Source organism: Melanerpes formicivorus, unplaced genomic scaffold, assembly GCF_026170545.1.
Source record: "Melanerpes formicivorus ecotype bairdi unplaced genomic scaffold, bMelFor1.0.p_v2 SCAF_3, whole genome shotgun sequence".
Taxonomy (NCBI): Eukaryota; Metazoa; Chordata; class Aves; order Piciformes; family Picidae; genus Melanerpes; species Melanerpes formicivorus.
In genome coordinates, this window is record NW_027142355.1 from 33,399,134 (window position 1) to 33,420,046 (window position 20,913).

A 20,913-nucleotide genomic window follows, 5' to 3' on the forward strand; every position below is an offset into this window, starting at 1 on the left:
GCAAAACAAATACCTATGCTATCTAACGCCAGTGTTCTGAATTTCTCACCTAGAGATGCTTCATTGTTTTGACAACAAAGAATAGAAACTTTGATTCAGGAAACCAAAGTGCAAAGATCTTATTATTCCAAAGTCCCTCTAGGGCCTTGTTTAGGCACCAGCTGCGTGCTTCTTTACCCTTACTCTCAGCCAAAAGCTGTATGCATTGCTAAACAATAGAAGTTCAAACAGTTAAGAAAACTGTTAGAGGAAGACTTTTTAAGGTTAGGAATTCTAGCTGCCAGTTCTGCACAGAAGCAGACTTTTTTATCTGGTTCTTTTCTTGTATCACCTGCCACAAGCAACTTTATGCTTGTAACAAAAGAGCAAGGAGAAATGCCACTGGGTCAGTTGTAATAGTCTGGACTGAGCTACTGCTTCATGCTGACAAAAGCAAATCCTATGGGGAAAGCAGTGAGGCAGAAGCAGCAGAGTAGAAAGATACATCAACATGCTTCAGCTTCTAGAACACTTAAAAGAGTACTGTATTAGGTGACTACAGAGGTCAGTTTTGCTTTTATTCTTCTGATAAGACACCAGTAGCAAATGTGAAACAGTGAAATGTGTAAGAGTAAATAATTCCTAAACTGTTACTGTCTCTGTATATTTTACAGTCAGGAGATAGCCAGTGATTTAGGGTATTTCTGAATGGAGACTGCATTTAAAATAGTTTTTATAAACACCACATTCCACATGTAAGTTTAGTACTTTTAACCCTATGACCCTGAAAGAAAAAGTGTCCTAGCAGCAAGCTCCACTACTACACTACACTACACAGTGTAATGAAAGACAAGTTTGAAACTTTACTTCATTGAAATCTTAGGTCTTACAAGATATCAAACATTATCAAGCCAAAATTATGGACAATGTCAACCTGGTCCTCTGTCACATTTTAGTTTTCAAGAACAACATTCAATATGGTATTGGAGAAGATGACAAACCTCATGGAACTATCGAGGTTGGAAGAGACCTTTGAAATCACCAAAGCAAACCACTTGCTTAGAGTTCCCAATCTCACCACTACTGCTAATCTACCACTAAACCACATCCCTAAGCACCACATCCACATGTCCTTTAAATACTTCCAGAGACGGTGACTCCACCACCTCCCTGGATAGCCCGCGCCAATGCTTGATAACCCTTTCTGTGAAGAAACTTTTCCTAACATCCAACCTGGCACAACTTGCGCCTGTTTATTCTTATCATGTCACTTGTTGCCTGTGAGAAAAGATTGACCCCCCCCACACTCCAACTTCCTTTGAGGTAGTTGTAGAGGGCAATGATCTATCCTCTAATATTTTTGTTTCTTTGTGTCAGTTTCCAACTACTGTTCCCTCCACCTCCTACCCCCAGCCTCCTGGCAGGAGATAAGAAGTGGAAAGATTTTAGTTGAATTACACAAAATTATTTACTGCAGGGATATCAGATTACACCAGAAGAGACAAAGGAAGAAATGGGAAAACCCAAAAATACTCAGCTGAAATCTGCACAGGACAGCTGCAACCACCCAAAATGAAACTGGAGAAGGGGAAAGAACCCAGCCCCTGCATCCCCTTGATTTACATCTCACAAATATTACTGATTTCAGCCAGCATTACTCACAGCAGTGTAGGAATATATATTTGATGTGGCTCAAACTACCAGTTTTGCTTTTTCCCCCAGTTGTTGTTTTGTTGTTATTTTGGGTTGTTCGTTTGTTCTTCTTGTTCTACTGCTGCTGAATCCTAACCTAGGATAACCTTTGCAGAGAAGCATGCCGGCAGCAGGATTTCCCTCCTTAGCAGAGTTTAGAACTCCTAACACATGATGTACAGTGATTTGCATTTGTTAACACTATGTTATAAACAGTGCTTTAGCTATTCAGTTATTCAGTACCCAGAGACCTTTCCAAAATTTATCCAAAGAAGCTTCAGTTTTAGTTTATACTATTGTCAGCAGAAAGTCACAGAGTAAGTCTTAAAAGCATTCTTTGTATTACTGACCTTCCTATCTTTAAAGCTCAGTATTTCTCCCCATTTTGTACCTCGAGTAGTTTGTACATAAAAATCTTTTACTGGATTACCTTATTTTTGTTTTTGAATTCTTGTGAAAGTAGGAACAGAAGACCCAAGAACGACCTTCTGAATGTTCTGAATGTGCTTAATATTGACTTAAACGGGGCATGTCTTTCCTTTGCACCCAGTTACAGATTGGAATGTAAACTGCTATTCATCAAGAGGCATGTAATGCTGTGTTTGGATTTATGTTTTCTGGTTTTGTAAGAAAAACAAGTTCTGATAAACAACAGATGGAGTTGAAAACAGAAACAGAGGCCAGTTGCTTTCTTCTTCCAAACATGGCAGTGTAAATGCATTCTATACACCGCCTCCTAAAGATGAAAAGTTTGACCACACAAAGTGACTGATATCACAGTATCACAGTATAACTAAGGTTGGAAAGGACCTCGAGGATCATCGAGTCCAACCTATCATCAACACAGACCCCATGACTAGACCATGGCACCAAATGCCAGGTCCAAATCCAATCCCCTCTTGAATTCCTCCAGGGACGGTGACTCAACCACCTCCCTGGGCAGCACATTCCAATGATGAATGACTCCCTCGGTGAAGAACTCCCTCCTCACCTCGAGTCTAAACCTCCCCGGCGCAGCTTGAGACTGTGTCCCCTTGTTCTGGTGCTGGTTGCCTGGGAGGAGAGACCAACCTCTTCCTGGCTACAACCACCTTTCAGGTAGTTGTAGAAGGTTATATGAGAAGGTTATCACCATGTGTCTGGGAGTGACCAGTGATGCAGCACCTTTCTCCTACTGTGCCTAAGAGGCATCCCACCAACGAGAACCCTGCAGAGGACTGAAAGATGTAGACCCTATTTAAAAAATCTGAACAGCTTTAGGTACAAAGTAGGTGTCAACACACTTTGCTTAGAGACCATGACAGTTCCAAGTATATAAGGCGGCTGATTTTTAAGCATGTAGAAAACTCTGTGCTGCTTTGATTTTGACAGCAGGTTTGGATGCCTAAGAACACAGGACTGTGATTCATGTTAGCTAAAACCCTGTGCATAACCATAATTACCCAAACTGCAGTCAGGAGACACAGCCCAGTATAAACCCTTACCACAGCACGAGACTTGCAGATCACAGCATATCAAAACATGCACACTCCCAGTTTAAAAATGTACAGACATTCTCATTTTTGATGCAAACACAACAGAACTGGAAGTCTTAAAAAGTAAATAAATTGTGTTTCAAGACTGAACTAATGACTGCATTGCTTTTAACTTGAAAATGCTAGGAAGCATATATTGTATACAGGCTATATAATACGAAGAAATGCACAGCAAGTTACTAAAACTGTGTATAAGGCAGAAGATCATCATCTTAGTATCTTTTGGAAAACAGATGATTTCACAAAGCAAGCTGCTGTGACAGTAATTTATTATATTGCTGTATGAAGACTTAAAATACTAGTACAATGCTACAGGTTGAAAGTCAACCCTATGCAGAAGAACCAGTGAAAGATTCATATGCTACTAAAGAACTACCAAAACGCTGCTTCTAAAGAGGCAATCAACAGACCAACACTGATACTAACAGTGATGCCAAGAGGAACTCCTCTTAGGGAAAATAAAAATTGGGAAACTCTCTTATGGAAGATTTCACTCAGATTTTTTCTGGATTCAAGTGTAGAAAGACATAATTTTCTTCAGAAGCTGCCTTGAAGGAAGTTTCAAGAGAGAGATCAAAATACAGGAGGTTGGAGGGACAGAGCAGAACTACAACATGATTTCTAATTGTCTTCAACAAATGTGTATTACAGAGAACTTTGTAGCACTTTACAAAATGTACACTATATAAATTATATATGCATATACATTAGTATTATTTCAATCACTAAGTTCTTCCTCATCACTGAAATAAGCGCTTTTCTTAATCCGTGGACGCTTGGAATCGTCTGCAATTGAGGATTCTCCTGCAGTCTGTGTCCATCTTTGTTGTTCTTCCTCAATTTTGGCTTGCTACAATGAAAGAAGGAGAAGTATTAGCTAAGATTAAGAAAAATTAAGATGCATTACAAATAATAATGCTAAATATTGATATGCATTGAATTATTTAATGCTGAAGAATTTAAAAGTTTTATCTCAATTTCCAGACAAACTGTGTGATGAATGCACTGGAAGACACTTCTGAAAACAGTTCTTGCACTCCAATGTCAGGTCTTCTGCAGCAATGCAGGCCTCTGCAATGAAGTGCCCTCTGGGTTCAAAGAGAGGAACTTTGCCTATGGCAAACTTGCAGAACTACAGAGCAGGTGAGATGGGAAGAAAAGAACGCACTGCGTTTTAAACTGACATTACTGAATCAGCTTTGCTCCACTAACAATTCTGTCCCTTGTCTTTTGCAGTCACTCAGGGAAAGTGTTCACAGTATCACAGTATAACTTAGGTTTGGAAAGGACCTCGAGGATCATCGAGTCCAACCTATCAACACAGACCCCATGACTAGACCATGGCACCAAGTGCCACGTCCAATCTGCTCTTGGACGCCTCCAGGGACGGTGACTCCACCACCTCTCTGGGCAGCCCGTTCCAATGACGAATGACTCGCTCGGTGAAGAACTTCCTCCTCACCTCGAGTCTAAACCTCCCCTGGCGCAGCTTGAGACTGTGTCCCTTTGTTCTGGTGCTGGTTGCCTGGGAGAAGAGACCAACCCCTTCCTGGCTACAACCCTCCTTCAGGTAGTTGTAGAGGGCAATGAGGTCACCCCTGAGCCTCCTCTTCTCCAGGCTAAACAATCCCAGCTCCCCTCAGCCTCTCCTCATAGGACTTGTGTTCAAGGCCTCTCCCCAGCCTTGTTGCCCTTCTCTGGACACGTTCAAGTGTTTCGATGTCCTTCTTAAACTGAGGGGCCCAGAACTGGAAAGGCTATTCCACTAAAGGCTTAAACAGATGATTCTGATTTTTACTGGGAAATATGCTATCCCAGCAAAAATCTTTGGCTAGCAAGAGAAATGGAATGGTTTTACTTCCAGTTGTGGAATTTTCAGAGGAGATGGGGGATAATTGTGCCTATTTGCATCACTTTTTCATACTGCGTTATGTCAAGGTGTTGCACTCACTGCAGTCATATCCAGAACAAAATTATCTTAAAAACTCTCAGGGTTTTTTTTTTGGTGGGGGAACAAGGGCACATAGGGAACAGCTGTAGAGTAGGGAGCCAAGAAATGTGAACATCAGGTCAGGCTTGGTCTGTGTACTGAAACAAAAGCCTGTAAAGAAGTATTAAAGAAGATGGTAATATAGCTGTCAGACGATCTATCCACATAATAAAAAATGCATTAGGTATGTTTAGAGAGGCCTATTTCAGGCAAAGGAAGTGCTTCAGAACCAGACATTGTTCAAGGTTATTCTTGAGTGAGGGCAGAGGATACAGCAGTTAGGAGAGGAAAGAGTGATTTGTGAACAGAAGCACTAATAGATCATCACAGCACAGATGTCGGAAAAACAAAAAGTGAAAGGAGCTTGAAGGAAATAAATTGCGATGCACAAGTGTGGCACTAGTGAAACTGTAAAATACCCATCAAACCAAACAAAAACCCTCAGCCACACAACAGTCCACCCATGCCTGAACATGACTGCAAAAGGAAGAAAGCAGATATAGTTACAACTACTGCCAGGCAAGAGTGTCCTGAGTACTACAGAGTGGACAGACCTAAAGCTGTATCGCAGGGCCTCTGAAAAGCAGCTAAAAAAGAAAACACAGTTGCATTTAAATAATGATAAATAATAAATATGCAGTTCTTCCAGATTGTACCTGAAAAGCTATGGCTTGGCTGAGGCTATCCAGAGCAGGGTCTTCTCCTTCCTCTTCACTTTCTTCTTCCTCCTCACTTCATTGCGCAGAGAGAGAGAAATATATATAGCTTTATTTTAAGTGTTCAGTATGAAAAAGCTTCCTAAAAGTAGCAACACATAAATAATTACACATACATTTCTTCTGGCTCAGCTATTTTCTTTCTCTTCTTCTTCTCCTTTTTTTTTGGTGGCTCTCGCTCTCCTAGCATATTTTTAGGACAAGCATAACTTAAGTGGCCTGCTTCCTTGGAGAAAAAGAAATATTGCTTAACAGAAAGCATTACAAACAACTCTATGGTCACAGTATCACAGTATCGCTACGGTTGGAAGAGACCTCGAGGATCATCGAGTCCAACCTGTCACCACAGACCTCATGTCTAGACCATGGCACCAAGTGCCACGTCCAACCTCCTCTTGAACACCTCCAGGGACAGTGACTCTGCCACCTCCCCGGACAGCCCATTCCAATGACGAATGACTTGCTCGGTGAAGAACTTTCTCCTCACCTCGGGTCTAAACCTCCCCTGGCGCAGCTTGAGACTGTGTCCCCTTGTTCTGGTGCTGGTTGCCTGGGAGAAGAGACCAACCCCTTCCTGGCTATAACCACCCTTCAGGTAGTTGTGGAGGGCAATGAGGTCACCCCTGAGCCTCCTCTTCTGCAGGCTAAACAATCCCAGCTCCCTCAGCCTCTCCTCATAGGGCTTGTGCTCAAGGCCTCTCCCCAGCCTTGTTGCCCTTCTCTGGATACGTTCAAGTGTCTCAATGTCCTTCTTAAACTGAGGGGCCCAGAACTGGACACAGGACTCAAGGTGCAGCCTAACCAATGCAGAGTACAGGGGCACAATGACCTCTCTGCTCCTGCTGGCCACACTATTCCTAATGCAGGCCAGGATGCCATTGGCCTTCTTGGCCGCCTGGGCACACTGCTGGCTCATGTTTAGGTGGCTGTCAATCAACACCCCCAGGTCCCTCTCTGTTTGGAGCTCTCCAGCCACTCTGACCCCAGCCTGTAGCTCTGCATGGGGTTGCCGCGGCCAAAGTGCAGCACATATCATGAAGAAAGTTGATGTAAGAGAGTTCACAGGGGAAAAAAAGGGAAGTAATTAGTAAGATAAATGGAATGCTGAATTAGAACACAGAAGACAAACTCTTCTCTAAGCTTGCCATGGAAACATAGAGATTGGTGGTGATAGGCACATTTAACTGCAAATTGAGAAAAAGCTATGAGCAAAGTAGATTTTCTTTGGCTCCTGCAATAGCTGAATACACTATGGTAGGGTTATGTTCAAGAGAAGATATAAATCTCAGCATCAACAGTCTAAAAAATGGGGATAAGTCAAACATTTTTGCTATCCATGTGTCAATCTCCCATGCTATTATCTTCAGGAAAAGAAAGGAATTGCCTAAAAAACACACTCATGTATAAAACCAGTTGTTTCCAGTATTTGTTTTACTGCTAACTATATAATGGATTTCCAAAGATACATCAAAAGCAGCTATTTTGAACTAGGTTCTTCAAAATGGTACAACTGTTATGAAAACTGATAATATCAACAGGAAAACGGAAAATTCAACCCTCCCCAATTTTAACAGCATTAACCATAGCCAAAATAAAGAAATAAGCTAGGATTCTGTGCTGGTTTTGGCTTGGGTTAGTGATAATTTCCTTCACAGCACTGGCATGGGGGTTTGCATCTGTTCTGAAAATAAGTGTTAACAGAGAGATGTTTTACTTATGGCTGAGAAGTGCTTACACAGATCAAAGCCTTTTCTGCTCCCCATACCACCCCACCAGCAAGTAGGCTGGGGGTGCACAAAAAGCTGTGGGGAGACACAGCCAAGAAAGCTGACCCCAACTGACCAAAGAGACATGCCATACTATAGGCATCATACTCAGCAAATGAAGTTGAGGGGAAGGTTGGAGCAGGGGCTGCTGCTCAAGGATTGGCTGGGTATAGGTCAGTTAGTGGTGAGCAATGGTTTTCATTTGTACCATGTGTCTTTCTTGGGGTTTATTTCTTTGTTATTTAACTTTTCATTACAGTTTATATAATTATTATTATTATTATTATTATTATTATTATTATTATTATTATTATTATTACCTTTCAGTTATTTAACTGCTTGTAACTCACTTTTACCATGTGTCTTTCTTGGGGTTTATTTCTTTGTTATTTAACTTTTCATTACAGTTTATATAATTATTATTATTACCTTGCAGTTATTTAACTGTTTGTAGCTCACTTTTACCCTTCCAATTCTCTTTTCCCTATCCTGCTGTGAGACAAGCGAGCTAGTGGCTGTGTGGTGCTTAGCTGCCAGCTGGGGTTAAGCCATGACAGTCAAAAGATGGAGTATGTAAGTTAGTCTCTGGTTTTACTCACCCCACATTCATAGCACTTAGATTTATCAAAGTAGTTACGCCTGCGAATGAATTCTGCTGCTCTTCCATTATCAATGGCAATACTTGCTTTTATTACTCTTCCAAACAACTACAGCAAATTAGGAAGGGAAAAAAAAAAAACAAAAGGTAACTATTTTGGGACTGCAAACCCAATCCTCCCTCCATATCAGTTCCCACAGTTTACCTGTTTGTTATTAAGTGCCCGAGAACAGTTTTGTGCAGATTCTTTATCCAAAAACAAAATAAAGGCGACTCCTTTGCTCTTCCTGGTGTCTTTGTCTTTCATAATAGTAACTCTGAAAATGTACAACCACAGAATTGATACACCAGAAGAGGCATTTTTTTCCCTTAAATGTCTCAGTGGGATCTTAGCTTTGTTATATAGCAGAAAGGGAAGTATATTTAAAGCTCACCAAACAGAAATTCAGAGTGACATCTAACCTGGCCACACGTTCATAAGAAGAGTAGAGATGATTTAAGAAAAGTGTACGTAGTACTGTTCTATAAATATTTCCATCTGGAATCTATGCAGGTCATGGATGCATATGTTATTTTACCTGAGATACAAGGTTAAATCTTCAGCCTGAAACTGAAATCAACAGCTCCGGTAGCACATTGAGGATTTTAAGACAGTTTAAGACTCAGGGAAAAAAAAAACAAACCACCACAACAACTAAAAAAAACAGATAACCAAAAAGATTAACAAGAGGTGAAGGCAGGGAGGAGCCCACACAATCTTAATTCTTTCAGTTTTAACATCAATTGTATTTAGCCCAATAAAAGCAAAACAGTGGGAAACAGGATGCCAGTCTGCATGTATGTGAAAATAAAAGCAACTGGTAAAAGGTCAGGAATAAATTCTCCCTGTACCCACCACAGCTAGCAAAAGGTTCAGACATAAGGCAAACTAAAATTATATGAGTTAATACGACATTTAAAAATAAAACCCAACACACAAACCCTGCTGCAATGCAAAAGGCCTACCAGAGAAGCTGTATAAGTAAGAGATGACCTCCATAGTAAAGAGAGTATGAAATAAAAGATCAGTAAAGAAAGCTCAATTTTCCCCCAAACAAAATAGAATAGAATTAACCAGGTTGGAAGAGACCTTTGAGTCCAACCTATCATCCAACACTATCAAATCAACTAAACCATGGCACCCAGCACCCCATCCACTCTCTGTCTAAACACCTCCAGTGATGGTGACTCCACCACCGCCCTGGGCAGCCCATTCCAATGGCAAATCACTCTTTCTATGAAGAACTTCCTAACATCCATGCATGGAAAGATAAAGCTTAGAATATTTTTTCACCCAAGCCCCTCAGACAAGGATGCCTCCAACAGGAAGTGCTGAGCTGAAATGATTCTATTAACTCTTTTGCTAAGTTACTTTTTCAAGAGTTCCAACGGAACTCTAATATGACTGTCAGGCTTCTCATTGGGATATCGAACGGACTAGTTAATAATACAGGCAGTGAAAGAAACAAGTGGGACAAATATTTTTGTAGTCAGCAACTTTTCAGAACCCTAGGAAGTTTGATTTCTCACTGAACAAACTGAGTTGAAATCATAATCATCAGGATATACTGGGGTGAGAAATGCAGTACAGAAGAAAAGCCAGCATGATTTTGTTAAGTCAAGACACACTTCAGAAAGTAGTCTACTAAAGCTTATTTAATTAAGTTCAAGTTGACCTAGATGACATTGGAAAGCTCTCTGCAAAGTGTTTTAAAGTCCCTGAACAAAGACTCTACAGAAATCAAGCTAATATTTGCAAAGATTTTTCTTGGGAATGCGCTACTAGTTACAAATAGGAAAACTGATCCTTGTTAGTCTGTTTCACAGCAAAATGGGAATAGCAGTGGAACACCCAATATCTGCACTGTTCATTGTCAGGTCAGCTTGCAAAGGGGTGAAAAGAAGCAAATCTTGCTGCATCAAAACAAAAAAAGTGAAAAAAAAAAATAATGGCAGTATTTTACACGTGGTGTTCTGTGAGTTTTTGCATTTGTTTTAACTTCTAGCAGGGACTAGACAAAACCTCAGGAATCAGTAGGTGTGAGCAAGTGATTTGTTTGCAAAATGGTGTGGAAAAACAGTAACAGCACAGACACCATTGCACATTCTTAATTAGGTACTTCCACAAAGGATGCAGTATAGCACTTCTTCATAGGCATCTGAGAACACTGTTTCTGTTACCTATGACAGTGAAAAAAAGAAGCTAGAAATTATTAAAAAAGGGGAAAAAACCAAAGAGAATGCTGCTATGACACTTTTGAAATAAGTAATGCATCATACAGCCAATACTTCAAACAATTCTTATCCTCCTCTTATACAAGTCCAAAACCCAAGACAGTAAGAGAACCCTACTCCCAAACATTAAGAGTATGGGTATGTATCTAAATGAAAACATGGAAGTCAGAAGTGTCAAATTTACAGAGAAGAGGCACCTCAAAGGATGAACACCTAGTTAAATGTTGTTACTACAATGAACAAAACCAGATAGAATAGAATAGAATAAACCAGGTTGGAAGAGACCTTCAAGATCATCGCGTCCAACCTATCACCAAACACCACCCAATCAACTAACCCATGCAACCAAGCACCCTGTCAAGTCTCCTCCTGAACACCTGCAGTGATGGCGATTCCACCACCTCCCTGGGCAGCCCATTCCAGTGGGCAATCACTCTCTCTGTGTAAAACTTCCTCCTGACCTCCAGCCTGAACCTCCCCTGGCGCAGCCTGAGACTGTGTCCTCTTGTTCTGATGCTGGCTGCCTGGGAGAAGAGACCAGCCGCTGCCTGTCTACAACCCCCCTTCAGGCAGTTGTAGAAAACAATAAGGTCACCCCTGAGTCTCCTCTTCTCCAGGCTAAGCAGCCCCAGCTCCCTCAGCCTCTCGTCATACGGCTTGTGTTCCAAGCCCCTCACCAACTTTGTTGCCCTTCTCTGGACTCATTCCAGCAAGTCAACATCCTTCCTAAACTGAGGGGCCCAGAACTGGACACAGGACTCGAGGTGTGGCCTAACCAGTGCAGTGTACAGGGGCAGAATGACCTCCCTGCTCCTGCTGGCCACACTGTTCTTGATGCAGGCCAGGATGCCATTGGCCCTCCTGGCCACCTGGGCACACTGCAGGCTCATGTTCAGCCTAGATCAGACACTCCATTCTGGAAACAACAGAGACTGTACATGTGCAGTTGTACTGCTCACTTCATGTCTACTAGAGCCCCACAAGAGTTTTCCTCTCAGTCAATTTTAAAAAGGTAAGTTTTTCTTATGTTGCAGTCTGGCTTTTCCTACCATTTGTCACCTGGAACACACTACTGAGACCTTGAAAACTTTGGATTTAACTACATGTCTCAGCTTATTATAACAACTACTACAAGTTAGAGTAAATATTTACTGGTGTAGGGTCAAAAAGCTGAAGTCCTGAGACTTATTACTCAGTCTTCTAACAAAATAGAGAGACAAGACATCAAGTTCCTTACTGTAGCATTTATTTCTATCATTTGACTGTAGAGGCAGGGGTTCACAAGTATTGTTCATGAATACCCCACATATTAGAAGTCATTACTATGCAGCCCTACATCTGATCTTAGATACTAAACAGTCACAAAACCAAGTCCCTTGAGAAGCTCACATAGAGGAATTATACATTGCAATTGTGGGAACTACTTGTGGGAATCATGACATCTAGTTCACCAAGGTAGAACCTCCCACTTTTAAACTTACCCACTCATGTCCTAGGCAGTGTTCAGGGGAAGGAGTGCAATGCTCACTAAAACAATTTTGTTTCAACTATTTCAGAGAAAAGACCATTTGCATATAATAACATTGTACTTGCTCTTAAGAAGTGGTTAGCAAAGCCTCCCCAACACAAGTGTTCTTACATTACATGTGCATCTGAAAGGACTTTCAGTTGTTAAATTTATACTTTATTAAAAATGAGCAGGACTTCAACAGAGTTCCACATTCCTACTTAAAGTATAAAAAGCACAAGACCTGCAAGTGAAGCAAAGACATTAAATATTTAAAATGAAAGCTACAAAACCAGCAGGCTGTATCAGGTCACTTACTTGACAACTTTTCCATACTTGGAAAATATCTGAAATACAAAACAAAATAAAGACTTAGCAAACAGAAAACTACATTGCATTAGCAGTAAATTCATCAAGCCAAACTGCTAAGATTTTGTGTATTTACACTCAAAATTGTTGTCAACAAGTTTACTCTGAACAATGCAGCTCTTAAAAACTTACCCTGTAGAGATCGTTGTTTGTCAAAGCAAAGGGTAAATTGGACACATACACTGTGCTTTTGCTCGGTGCCAACCCACCACTCATTTTTCTGATGGAAGGGAAAAGAGAGGAGAATTAAATTGTATTTAACAAACAGCAATTAAAAAACAGTTGCAAGGTTTTTTTAAAGTTGGTTTTCAAATCTAGCCCCGAGATACCTCATTGCCCTCTACAACTACCTGAAAGGTGGTGGTAGCCAGGAAGGGGTTGGTCTCTTCTCCCAGGCAACCAGCACCAGAACAAGGGGACACAGTCTCAAGCTGCGCCAGGGGAGGTTTAGACTCGAGGAGAGGAGAAAGTTCTTCACCGAGCGAGTCGTTCATCATTGGAATGTGCTGCCCAGGGAGGTGGTGGAGTCACCATCCCTGGAGGTGTTCAAGAGGAGATTGGATGTGGCACTTAGTGCCATGGTCTAGTCATAAGGTCTGTGGTGACAGGTTGGACTCCATGATCCTCGAGGTCTCTTCCAACCTTAGTTATACTGTGATACTGAGTTAGGATAAAGTTGCACGAAAGCATAGCTTTCATTTCTCTTTCATCATTTTACATGAAATTTGCATTTGCCTCTTCATGTTCTACAGAAGATACAAGTTTCTTTTTTTCTTCCCTGGATCCAAAGCATATTTTTGCTGTATGCAAATCCATTTGTAAGTCATGGAAATACAGACCTAAGTTAGTGTGCTTAAAATAAACCTCTGCTGACTTGTGCAGTAAAGAAAGATATAGGGAGAAACAATTAATGCCCATTTATTAAGCTTTATGCTCTATATCTGAAATAAGTAACCTTTGTTCCAAGTACCTCCTGCATGCTCTGATTCTTCCTACAAATTTCAGGTCAGATGCATCCAAAACAGAGTAAATCACAATTGGTTGGGGAAAGAAAAAAAAAAAAGATAAAAAGACAAAAAGCTTCCCTAAAGCAGAGTCCTAATTATTGTGGAGAGAGGAAGATAATACACTGACTTTATAATGTATCTAAGATGCTAAAGCAGTAAGGATTTCCTCCTGTATCTGTTGCTCAGGCTTCTACACCACTATGGAACTGCAAAAGTCCAGAGCTGGTCATGGGGAGTATCTCCCCTAGAGGCAAAGCCCTCCCCTCATCTCCTCTTCCTGATTAAGCAGCTGTATATTGGCAAGAACCAGAGAAATCTCAAAGCCATTTTCATTTCCAATCTCCTTTGAGCTCTTACAGCTAAGTATGTCTGGAAACAATGAATCAGTCGAAATCCACTTACAACTGCAGACACACCATCTAGTACTGTGTGAAGAGCAACCAATCTGATTTGAGAAAGAACAGCCTGTGTTTTGCCTCCTGTTTGGACATTTCCCAAAAGTTTAAGAGGTGTTAAAGTCTGTGCAAAACACTTCTTCCCTCTGATCCATTCTGCAGCCATGGCTCAGTCCAAGAGCTTAGCGAATAAAATTTAAGACCAGAGTAAAACACAGCCCTCATAAGAGGGCACAGCAAAAAATACAGCAAAACACACAGTCCAATTACTACTTCTCCTGCAGCCTCATTCCTGTCTTTTGGCACCTCTGCCCAATTTCCAACTGAGAATCAAGCCATTTCTTCAGCAAGATCAGCTTTTTTCTTTCAAAATACAAACAAAAGCTGATGACAGGATAAAGAAAGTAAAGTATTAAAAATCAACATCTGTTGTAGCACACAGTTTCTTAGGGGACTATTTGGGTAGTGAATCTGAGCAGATTGCATGGCCAAGTGCCAACAAAGTAACTAATATCACACCCTAATCCAGCTGTGGTTCATTTTCTGGCATTTCACAACTCAGTCCCTGTAGTTACTGATTATCCAAGTGTTTTGCCTCTTTCCTGACATGCTTACTGTATCACAATTCATTTGAGTGGCAGCTTCCAAGTGATTGAATTTTGAGATTTTTCATGTTGAGAGACTGATTTTTGGCATGAGCAGAAATGGCATCATAAAGGTTAAGCAAATGAGAGCAGAATAAATTTGCAGTAAGAGCCACACACTGCATCTGGTGTTACACAGACCAGATTCATTATCCCAGATTTCTTGCTGCTTGGCATTAGTATCCTTGACAAGCCTAGCCAGACTGACTTGGCAACATTCCATGTGAACAAAGTGCAGTTACCCAGATGCACAGTGGATACGAAGGATTTGGTGGAAGCTACTTTAGCACTGCATTACAGTACACTGCCAATGGGGGCCTACAGGAAGGCTGGGGAAGGACTTCTCAGGATATCAGGTAGTGATAGGACTAGGGGGAATGGAATGAAGCTGGAGGTGGGGAGATTCAGGCTAGATGTGAGGAGGAGGTTCTTCACCATGAGAGTGGTGAGACCCTGGAATGGGTTGTCCAGGGAGGTGGTCGAGGCCCCGTCCCTGGGGGTGTTTAAGAGCAGGCTGGATGAGGCTCTGGCCAGCCTGATCTAGTGTAGGGTGTCCCTGCCCATGGCAGGGGGGTTGGAACTAGATGATCCTTGTGGTCCCTTCCAACCCTGAATGAAACTATGAAACTATGAAACAGTGGAGGAGCAAACAGCAGAGGTGAACCTCACATGGCTGTAGACAGCTATTGCACCTTTTAAGAGGAGACCAAGGAAGCCCCATATTAATGAATAGTGAGGATGGCATGACTGGAGAGCAGACAGCTTGCGTATTCTGCAACACCACAATGCAAACCCCAGAGGAGAAGGTGATACATCCAGTGAAGGTTACTACAGGCCTGGCAGCTCAGCCAATAGGAAATTACTAATGACTGCAAGCTACAGAAGTGTCATTTTCAGCTGCACACTTTTTCCAGGAGCTGAAATTGTGCACCCTGGAGCACTGGCTACCAGACAGCTGAGGCTGAGCTTTGTTTCTACTTCCCTGGACAAATTTAAGTGAAGTAGTCTTGCTGCCCCAACTGCCCAAATATTCTTAGCAATTGGTATTGTTTAGGACTGTTGAGACAGGACTTCTTACTTTTAATGTCTGACTTGCCAGCTAGGCAGAATTTTAATAAAAGAGGAAGTACAGTGTAGGACTACAGCATGCTCACGTTCAAGATGGCAAAGGTTCAAATTTACCACTCCAGGAAAGAGTATATCCCCAGATCGACAGGAGGACTTCCTTTTCTAAATACCCAAGGCTCCTTGGGATCGTTTATAGACATCCTAAGTCAGCACATACACTAAGAGTTTTGCACAACATTTGAGCCACTCACCTATCTGGCAAAAGACCTTCTGCAGAACATTAAAAAACTATTTTCTAACAAGAGTAATCTCTAAAAAAGCTTGAGTAAGTGAAAATGCAAATTTTTGGTTATCTGTTGTGAATACAGTGCTATAAATGCAGCTTTAGATCCAACTACTGTTAGAATTCATCCCACCCCAATAAACCTTAACAAAATGTATAGTCTTAGCTGATCCATTAGAATTTTTGGTAAAGCCATCACAAAGCCACTGTGGGGATAGCAAGAGCCAACATCACAAACAGTAGCCTGCCTTCATTTATGATGGCCAACCTTGCTATAACAGCTTCATGATTATTGCTCAGATATCGTATAGCTGGGGGGAGGGGTGGGGAAGTTGTGGTGTGGTAAAATAAACTAAATTCCAGCTTTACGCTACCTCTCCAGATAAAACACATCTCATCTGGAAGCTCACCATTACAAGGTTCAGAGTCCTTTTATTTCAGAGACTTCCTAACTTCATAAAACTATCCAACACAAGTATTAATGTTTTCATGACATTCATTCTTGTGGGTGACCAGTCTCTCTGCTTTATAGCTTTTCCGTATACAGGCTGACAAAACATTCCCAAGACTTTCCCAAATCATCTGAGCTTTCTACTTGCTGCAGGAGACTCATTTGAGAGTTATGTACCATTTGGTTTCTATATCACAGTATCACTAAGGTTGGAAGAGACCTCAAGGATCATCGAGTCCAACCTGTGACCACAGACCTCATGAGTAGACCATGGCACCAAGTGCCACATCCAATCTCCTCTTGAACACCTCCAGGGATGGGGACTCCACCACCTCCCTGGGCAGCCCATTCCAATGACGAATGACTCTCTCTGTGAAGAACTTTCTCCTCACCTCGAGCCGAACCTTCCCCTGGCGCAGCTTGAGACTGTGTCCCCTTGTTCTGCTAGATATCCCCCAACATACCAAAATATTTATGTTTTATAAATATTTTTATGGGTCTTCTCTGATCTTCAGGGTATTACCTGGTTACCTAACTTTAAAACATCATCTGGAAGCCAGTACATTATCTCCATGGAGTTGAGCCCAACTCCCATTAATGTAATAACATCTCTCTAATACTCATGTCTATTTATTTATCATTTTCACATAATAACTTCCAGGATGGAGTTGTCTCTCAGTACTGCCACTTCTTGAATTTAACCATTTTTGTCTTTTTTCAAAACTTGAATTAAAAGAAGTAATTTTTTGACAAGAGCCATGTGTCAGTAATGATTAAGTCTCCTTCAAAATGTACTGGGTACACAAGTGTATTTTGCTTTAATCCAATCATCTTAATGCAACATCGATAACTCACATTGAGAACACCACCAAAGAAGACAATGATTAATTTCAGTAATTGGCTTTTCTATCCTGTCCCAGAACACATAAGGACGTCACCAAAATAGTTCAGATGCCTCTGAAGCATCAAGTGGAGTCTCAATTTACTGATATTTTCACGAGTTAGTATCAACATTACAACTTAAGCACAAACTTATGTCGTCATTCGGTTTTAAGTATGTAACAGACAGATCAGAATTGTGATTTTATTGCTAAAGCACGTGAATTGTGATTTGGTTGTTAAAGCACGTGGGTAAATTACTCCAGACACACTCACTCAGGCTAGCTTGTTTGAGTTCTTGTGTGACAAGAGGAGATGACCTCAGCTTGCACCAGGTTGGACATTAGAAGGAACTTCTTCACATGAAAGGGTTCTCAAATACTGGAACAGGCTCCTCAGGGAGGTGGTTGAATCCCCATGATGGGGATGTTTAAAAAACACATAGATATAGTGCTAAGTGACATGGTTTAGCCCCAGACTTGATAGAGTTAGGGAACGGTTGGATGCTACATTCTGAAAGGTCTTTTCCAACCAAAATGATTCTGTGACCCTTAACACGCCTTACTCTGTTTCTGATTTAACAGTACCAACAGAGTGTAGACACAAATCAACAAATCATTAGTTGTGGCAGGGGCATGGCTCAATCTTATAATCCAAGGCAGAAAACTAACCCATGCTCTCCCTGGTCCCAGAAAAAGATATTAACCACTTGCTACAATTCTGTGTGACACTAGGGGCACATAATAAGCAATTAGAGCATAATCTCTCTTATCTTTATGTAGTCACTTGAACAATATAAAGCAAATATAGCAGAGGATCAGAATGTGGGAAATAAAGCCATCAGCAGAAAAACTGTAGGAGTCTTTCAATCTGTCCCAGTCAAAGATGTTGACAAAACGGATCCGTGGTTTGAATCACACCACTGATACGTAGTAATCCAATTACAAAAATGTTGGGACAAGATTGGGCAACCAGGGACTACATTATGTGTTCTAACAACACTTTCTTTTTAAGGGGATTTCCAGCATAGTCAGGATGTGAGAAGAACAGCTTGCTTCAATCGCATCTAGCATCACCCTGCACTCACAGCATCACAGTATCACTTAGGTTGGAAAGGACCTCGAGGATCATCGAGTCCAACCTATCAACACAGACCCCATGACTAGACCATGGCACCAAGTGCCACGTCCAATCTCCTCTTGAACGCCTCCAGGGATGGTGACTCCAGCACCTCCCTTGGCAGCCCATTCCAATGACGAATGACTCGCTCGGTGAAGAACTTCCTCCTCACCTCGAGTCTAAACCTCCCCTGGCGCAGCTTGAGACTGTGTCCCCTTGTTCTGGTGCTGGTTGCCTGGGAGAAGAGGCCAACCCCTTCCTGGCTACAACCACCCTTCAGGTAGTTGTAGAGGGCAATGAGGTCACTGCTGAGCCTCCTCTTCTCCAGGCTAAACAATCCCAGCTCCCTCAGCCTCTCCTCATAGGGCTTGTGCTCAAGGCCTCTCCCCAGCCTTGTTGCCCTTCTCTGGACATGTTCAAGTGTTTCGATGTCCTTCTTAAACTGAGGGGCCCAGAACTGGACACAGGACTCAAGGTGTGGCCTAACCAAAGCAGAGTACAGGGGCACAATGACTTCCCTGCTTCTGCTGGCCACACTATTGCTAATGCAGGCCAGGATGCCATTGGCCCTCCTGGCCACCTGGGCAAACTGCTGGGTCACGTTTAGGTGGCTGTCGATCAGCACCCCCAGGTCCCTCTCTGTTCGGAAGCTCTCCAGCCACTCCGACCCCAGCCTGTAGCTCTGCATGGGGTTGCCGTGGACAAAGTGCAGCACTCGGCACCCAGCAGGGACAGGCCCAGATTACCTCCTAAAACCTCAAGCTAAACAAGCGATTCAGTTTCAGAGCTCAGTAAGTACGAACCAATACTAAGGCAAGAGAACTGCAGACTTTTCAGAAACTTCCACACCTTGTATTAAAGCGTTTAGCCGTAAGGAATATTACCCTGCAGATCCTGTACGACAGCACTGCCCTACTCGCAGCAGCTTCGCCCAGCTGCCGCGAAGTGCCACGCCGATGCTCCCTCGGCACACAAGTCCCTCCTCAAAACCACAAAAGCCTAAACCGGATCCAACAGCCTCCCCAGCTGTAAACAAACCCTCCTGCCACCCGCGGTACCCTCGTTACGAACCACGGCCGGGCCGGCTTGGCTCGGCCTCCCCGCGCACCTGCTCCCGTGGCTACTCCCCTCCAGGGGACCCTACCCGTCACGGCAGAGCTCCTCAGCCCGCGCGGGCACCCATGGTGTGATGCGACACAGGACGACGCGTGGGCCCCGACGGGCGGCGACACAAGCCCCAAGCAGACACCGCCTACCGCCCGGCACGGCGGCGCTCTTCCGCCGACGAGCAGCGGTTAGCGCTAGTCCCAGCCAATTGGCGATGGCGACGGTGGATGGCAGGCAGGCAGGCGGAGAGTGTTTCCGTCAACGTCTGCGGAGCGCCGGAAGCAGCGGGAGCAAGCGCGGCGCTGGCTGGCGAGCGCGTCTGCTGCCCAGCGGGAGCCGGAACGGGAGGCGGGTGAGCGGCGCGGGCCGGCCCGGGTTAGGGCAGCGGGCGGCTGAGTCTGCCCGTGGGGGCTGGTGCGTTACCGATTGCCTGGCTTCCTTCTTCCGCGGAATGAACGTGGTTACTTCATCATGTCAGATCTGATTGCGTGGCCCTCAGCGGCGGCCCGCGGGCTCTTAGGGCGGCGGTTTGCCATTTTGGTTCCGTTGTGAGGCGCTGAGCGTTGCGGGGCTCGGGAAGAGCACTGCCTTCCCTCCCGCTGCGCCCCGCGGCGCTTGGATGCTGCGAGCACGTGCTCGGGTGTTTGCTGAAGCATTCGTGAGGCTCTTCCTGGGAGACGGCACCTCTGGGGGCCTTGAGCCTTCGTCCTCCACGGCGCAGGGAGCCCGGCTCGTGGGGCTTCCTGCCCAGCTTCCTCAGAAGTTGGGGTGAATAGAAATGGCGGGACGGGAGGGCCGGGAAGCATAGTATCTTCTGGGCAGGCGGCTGCGGTGTTAGCACGGAGGGTGACTGTTGTAAACCTTACCTTTTAATCCTTTAAAAAACCCGGGCTTGCCAGAAGTTTTGATTCTCAGTTTATTTGTGTTTTTGTTTGAGAGTTATTTGAGACTTGAATAACTAGTAGAGTGTTTGGGGGCTGTATAAATCCGGCTGGAAGCACTTTCGGGGAGGCACCATGTGGGTACCATGGTGCAGCGTCAGTATCCTTAATGTTTCTAGAGAGAGAAATAAGAGACGAGTTCGTCACTTAGCTGATTTCCTTAGAAGTACTAGAATAAATCTATATGGTTATCTTAACAATGGGGTGCCTTGAAATATGTTTAAAGCCTTTATTAGTATTCAGACACTTTAAACCTTCTCTCTCTCACACTCCCTAAGCAGGCTCTTTACAATGCATTAGTTTTCATGGATAGTCTTACAATTATTCTTTATCAGAAGCGGCTGGAACTCGAAAGGATCAAAGACTGACAGAAATACACACAAAAAAATGTGGAAGCTCACAGAATCTGTACCAGCACTAACCTGAGTTTGATACAGTGATTTGCGCTGGGTGAAACATTCAGAGCTGGTTGTTCCTTTCAAGTGTGAATGTTGAGAAGCATTGCAGTTTTGGCCTGTTACGACAACAGTATGATGAGCTGACATTGTTGAAATGTTTGTGCTGCACGATGGAAGGTCACAGCGAAGGGGGTG

The 20,913-nt window shown here is 43.2% G+C and overlaps 2 protein-coding genes across 3 annotated transcripts in view; one reads left to right on the forward strand and one right to left on the reverse strand.

The window, feature by feature from the left end:
* Nucleotides 1-3,458: 3,458 nt before the first annotated feature.
* On the reverse strand, nucleotides 3,459-19,542 carry ZCRB1 (zinc finger CCHC-type and RNA binding motif containing 1). 2 transcript variants are annotated; one of them, XM_068170252.1, is made up of 8 exons: nucleotides 19,417-19,542; nucleotides 12,559-12,646; nucleotides 12,376-12,404; nucleotides 8,482-8,593; nucleotides 8,278-8,385; nucleotides 6,029-6,138; nucleotides 5,853-5,928; nucleotides 3,459-4,056 (listed from the first exon to the last, which is right to left on the reverse strand). In XM_068170252.1, exons 2-8 carry the CDS (start codon nucleotides 12,640-12,642, stop codon nucleotides 3,925-3,927), a joined length of 651 nt encoding a protein of 216 aa, XP_068026353.1. In that variant the 5' UTR covers nucleotides 12,643-12,646; nucleotides 19,417-19,542; the 3' UTR covers nucleotides 3,459-3,924. The 2 variants fall into 2 exon arrangements, with proteins under 2 accessions (XP_068026353.1, XP_068026361.1); XM_068170260.1 differs by having other exon boundaries at nucleotides 19,381-19,542.
* Nucleotides 19,543-19,635: 93 nt separating this feature from the next.
* The window catches only part of PPHLN1 (periphilin 1), a 77,372-nt gene continuing 76,094 nt past the window's right edge, over nucleotides 19,636-20,913 (forward strand). The window contains 1 exon segment of the mRNA XM_068170242.1: nucleotides 19,636-19,731. The gene's annotated coding sequence lies outside the window, so the exon portion shown is untranslated.